Genomic DNA, 5,098 nt, shown 5'->3' on the forward strand with positions numbered 1-5,098 from the left:
AATAGCCCTAAAACTGCACTTAATACTCTCTCTCTCTTCTTTCTCTTGTCTCTCCCATCTCCAAGGAGAGAAAGAAACACAGAACGAAGAAGAAGAAAGAAAGAAGAATCAAATCTATATAATAAAGTGTGTGTTTGTGTTCATCATTCTCCTTAATCACCCATCAATTCAGATCAATTCATCAGGAGAAATGAAGAGGGTCATAGAAGGATCCGGGTCTATTTGGAAGAGGAAAATGACAGAAATAGATCAGAAAGAGATTGGATCTATTAACAGTACCTCCTCAATCGCAATCACCCCACAAACAACAACAAAAGGCGGCAAGAAGAAAACGAAGGGAGTGAAGAAGAAGAAGAACAAACCAAAACAACCCCCACTTCTGTTGTTTCATGAACTGCCAGAGTATATGAAAGACAATGAGTACATTCTCAGACATTATAGAGCCAATTGGTCCATTCGTCAAGCCTTTCTCAGCTTATTTCGATGGCATAATGAGACTCTCAACGTATGGACGTAAGTCTTAATAAATTCTTCCCAAATCATATCATTTTTTCCAACCCATGTTTTCCTTTTCTTTACCTTTACCTGTCCTCCAATTTCTCATTTTCGCAGACACTTAATTGGGTTTGGATTGTTTCTGAGTTTGACCATGGCTAATTTCCTACCTGTTCCTCATTTGGTTGATTTCCTTTGTGTATTTCCGAGGTATGGATTGTTGTTGCCCATGATCTGATCTCTAGGAATGAAATTAGGGTTTTTCTTTCATTCTTGGATATTGAATTGAAATGTCTACCCATTTTGTTGTAATGACAGTTCTTTACCGGTGAGGTCAGAGGCTAACACATCCCAGAATTTAATGTATCCAGTTAGTAACTGATCCCCTTCTTCTTTTCTTCTTCCATTTGTTTATTCAAAGTATTGAGATCTTGATTAATCAAACCCAGGTCCCAACAAAGCTAATTGATCTAAATCAGCCATCATCAACTGAAATGGATTGGGCATCATCAAGTTCACCTGCGGTGGTGGAGAAATGGCCATTCTTTATATTCCTCGCCGGAGCAATGTTCTGTCTACTCTCAAGCAGCAGTTGTCACCTCTTCTGTTGTCACTCACACAACCTAAACATCTTCCTATTAAGAATAGATTATGTTGGAATTGCAGTAATGATCATCACCTCCTTCTTCCCTCCAATCTATTACATCTTCCAATGCCAACCCTTATGGCAAATCCTTTACTTGAGTGGAATATCCGTGATGGGTACAATCACAATCGTTACTTTGCTCACTCCGACCTTCTCCTCTGGTAAATATCGCGGATTCAGGGCTTTACTGTTTGTGGGTATGGGTCTTTTTGGTTTGATTCCTGCTGTTCATGGAACTGTGGTTAATTGGAATGAACCGAGAAGGAAAGTGATTCTGGCTTATGAGTCTGCAATGGCTGTGTTTTACTTGACGGGGACAGGGTTTTATGTTAGCCGAATTCCGGAAAGGTTTAAACCTGGTTGGTTTGATCTAGCTGGGCATAGTCATCAGATTTTTCATGTATTTGTTGTATTGGGAGCATTGGCTCATTATGGTGCTGCATTGATATTCTTGGAGTATAGAGAAAAAGTTGGATGCTGATCAAATTTCAATTATTTATCTTATTTAATAAGAGAGATCAATTTGTTTGAGGTTTGGTTTAGGCATTATTTATTATTAATTATTCACATGTAATGTAAAACAACAAGGACATATCATCATTATTATATGTTTTTCTTTCTTTTTTCTTTACATGTTTTCTCATTTCTCGATGTATCCCATTGTTTGATTGTGTTTTTGGTAAAACTGTTACTCGAGTTATCTAAATTAGGAATGATAAATATGATACTTGTGTGTACCTAATTGTTGGGTTGAGTGTTTTAAATTGAGGTAGGGGACATGGGAGGGAAGAATGTATTTGATTGGGATGGGGAGAGTGTAAAACCAAATCCAAAATCTGATTATAATAGTATTAAAAATAAAATGTTTTTTTTATTAAGATTTATTGTAACTTTTTAAATATCAATTGTTCATGATAAATCATACAATAAAAACATCATTTCTCTCGGAATCATTACCCTTAAATAGTTATTGTCTGTTCTCACTTTTATTTTCAATATATACTTTTTTTTAATTCATTCAAATCTTTTTTAACTATCTTAACAACAAATTTATTATCTTTTTCAATGTTTATTACAAATTCTTGTCAGGAATCGGATACCTGACAAATCATGAATGTGATGGAAATAAAAATAATGTCGAGGTCAGGTAGTAAAATAAAAATCGGGTTCGGAGACGATACGTCACTACTTGACCGATATGATTTTTATTAGACTAATTATTTTTCGGATGAACATAGTTAGAAGGTTCTATGCAAATGAGAAACTCACAACTATTTTTTAAAATAATATAAAATATTTAAATATTTAAATTAACAAAAATAAATTAGTTTACTTAATTATTTAATTATTTGAGTTTGTTGCTTAAGTTTATTGTAATAAACAATAATGTTGAGCAGTTGATTTTGAGAAAAAAATATTTTTTAAATAAATAATATTTTAATTAATAAATGAAGTAACTTCATTACTAAAATTAATTAGTATATATGATCAGCATATGTTGCATCACCTTATATACAATAGCCTTTATAAGATCTATAGTATTGATAAATTTACAAATCAATATATTAAGGTTATATTTTTATTTAGAAAAAGAAATAAATGAAACAATTCAATTAGTTAACTATCCAACTTTTATGGCTGTGCTTAAAAATTTCATGCATTCAAAATATATTAAAGTTGGAGTGATGATTTTTTTTATAGATATATTTAACTATTAAAGTATTTAATATTTGTTTATATATATATATATTATTTCATATATATAAAAAATATGCATGTAAGAATAAAAATATGCATGTATTTGTTGAGTTAAATCTCCCACCTTAAAACACATCTTCAAACTCAAACAAATATTTTTGAAATATTTTTTTTACTCTAATTTTTTTATACCCTTAAATAGTTATCAACTTTACAAATTAACCTCTAATATTATTTTCATTCTATTAGAAAAAATTATAATAAAATTAATTATACATTAATAATTTATACACATTCAAAAAAACAAATTAAACATTATTAATCATATTTTTATTTTCTTATCGTTAATTTTTATTATTTATCTTGTACTTTTATTGTGAAAATATAATTTTTTATCTTTGAGTATTAATTTAGTAATCTCAATATTTGTTTTATCAATTTCATATCTTATAAATTAGACTTCATATTAAAAAAAAAAAAACAATACAAACTAAAAAAAAAATAAAAGATAAAAATTACTAACATATTAATATTAAAAGGATTCATTTATAATTTGAGAAATGAAATGAGTTATTAAATAATAAAAGACAAAGAGAAAATAGTGATTTCACCGTTTTGAGTATGAGTTTGAGTAAGTGTCGGTCAAAGGGGAGAAACTCATTTTACGTTTTGTTTTTCCGTTTAAGTGACCATCATTGGAGATAGTCATAGGCCGTAACTGTATTTATTAATGTAGAAGAATTTATATATTCTTTCAATATATTTATTGTTATATATTTTTAATCAAAATATCTTATTTAACTATATTATTTACTATTATTAACAGATTTAACTGTGTTAATGACTTGTAACAAATAAGTTTGTTGAATTGAATGTTATACTTGATTTCTTTTATTTATTTATTTATTTATTTATTTTTGTCTTTGAACATGTGAATTTTTGGAAGGATCGTATGCAAATAATTGACAAAACAAAACTACCTTGATTAAGGTTAATAGTAAATTAATTTGTGGGACGATGATAAAATAACTAGGTGTCCAATTTTCTTATGGATTGTGATTGTGAATATGCCATTTTTCAGAAATACTATATTTATGATGCATATTTTCTCCACAATATTCTTTTAAGATGAATTGAATTTTAATTAGTAAATGTTAATGTCACGGCTCCACAAACTTTATGAGATTATTGTGTTTTTTTTTTTTTTTTTTTTTTTTTTTTGAGGACATTGATTCGTTTTATCTTTAGAATCAAATATATAATTCCTTAGGCCAAGTTCAATATCTTATTTTTTTTTATGAAGTGTTATTTATAAGGTATTCTAATTGACTATTGAATTAAAAGAAAGGAATCACATTGCTTGATCTATGACACTTGTGCTTAAGGATTGAATGGGTTCCCACCATTTTCTTATTGATCTTGATTGCATTTTGAAATTTGAAATAGATTATCCTAAAACCATGAATTTATGTTATGAGATTATACCAGGAGTTGTAGTTATTTGAAGAAAAATTGAATTTGTGTTTTTTATGTCATGTTCTTATATTGTTTATGAGTTTTTATTGTTTTGATTTTAACATTTTAGACTAATAAACTTTCTTTATTGTAATGAACAAGATAAATAAATAACAATATATTTTATTATAATAGTTGTGATTTTTCTTAAAAAATAGTTCACTGTATTAAAAATTATAAAAAGTTGTATGAAAAATCAATAAGTTATCAAGTTCATAAGTAGAAGAACGATTAACTCCCCGACCAACTTTACCGACTTTTCGAAACGAATCTTAAAAAACGTCATAATAATAACATTATGAATAATACGAATCAGACGATTAAAATCAATGAAAGTTTGACGATTTCTCTCCCACTACTAGAAAATAATTGTAACAGTAACTCAAATATGTAGGTATACCATATTACTTTCAGTCGCATTAATCCAAACTTTTCAACAAATCTAAAAAAAAATAAAAAATACCCAAATAAAAATGGATAAAAGAATGTAATTTAATTAAAAATATTAAATTAATAAAATTATTTTAAAAAATAAAAAATGGAGTGAATCTGACAAGAAACTTTTGAGTGCTGCCCCACTGGGGTTGCCGGAACCGTTGGATGCGGTGAGTTGCATCTCGGCCGTACGTATACTCATGACTTTACCTGTTTGTCAGCATTATACATTTTTCTTTCTAAATGGGTTTTTAACACATATATGTATAAATAATATGTTACATTTATTGAAATTTGCTTTCAAAAGTA

General features: G+C 28.3%; 1 protein-coding gene across 1 annotated transcript; it reads left to right on the top strand.

The window, feature by feature from the left end:
• LOC124926158 (heptahelical transmembrane protein 1-like) lies at positions 1-1,772 on the top strand. Its single transcript, XM_047466336.1, has 4 exons — positions 1-513; positions 613-705; positions 814-865; positions 945-1,772. Exons 1-4 carry the CDS (start codon positions 191-193, stop codon positions 1,620-1,622), a joined length of 1,146 nt encoding a protein of 381 aa, XP_047322292.1. The 5' UTR covers positions 1-190; the 3' UTR covers positions 1,623-1,772.
• Positions 1,773-5,098: the final 3,326 nt, after the last annotated feature.

The sequence above is a fragment of the Impatiens glandulifera genome, chromosome 2 (genome assembly GCF_907164915.1).
Source record: "Impatiens glandulifera chromosome 2, dImpGla2.1, whole genome shotgun sequence".
Classification (NCBI taxonomy): domain Eukaryota; kingdom Viridiplantae; phylum Streptophyta; class Magnoliopsida; order Ericales; family Balsaminaceae; genus Impatiens; species Impatiens glandulifera.

Bases quoted from the DNA above. Each gene is read 5' to 3' on its own strand.
- LOC124926158 (XM_047466336.1), top strand. From the start codon at position 191: ATGAAGAGGGTCATAGAAGGATCCGGGTCTATTTGGAAGAGGAAAATG. The intron at 514-612 runs GTAAGTCTTAAT...TCATTTTCGCAG, and splicing joins GAGACTCTCAACGTATGGAC to ACACTTAATTGGGTTTGGAT. The intron at 866-944 runs GTTAGTAACTGA...AATCAAACCCAG, and splicing joins CCCAGAATTTAATGTATCCA to GTCCCAACAAAGCTAATTGA.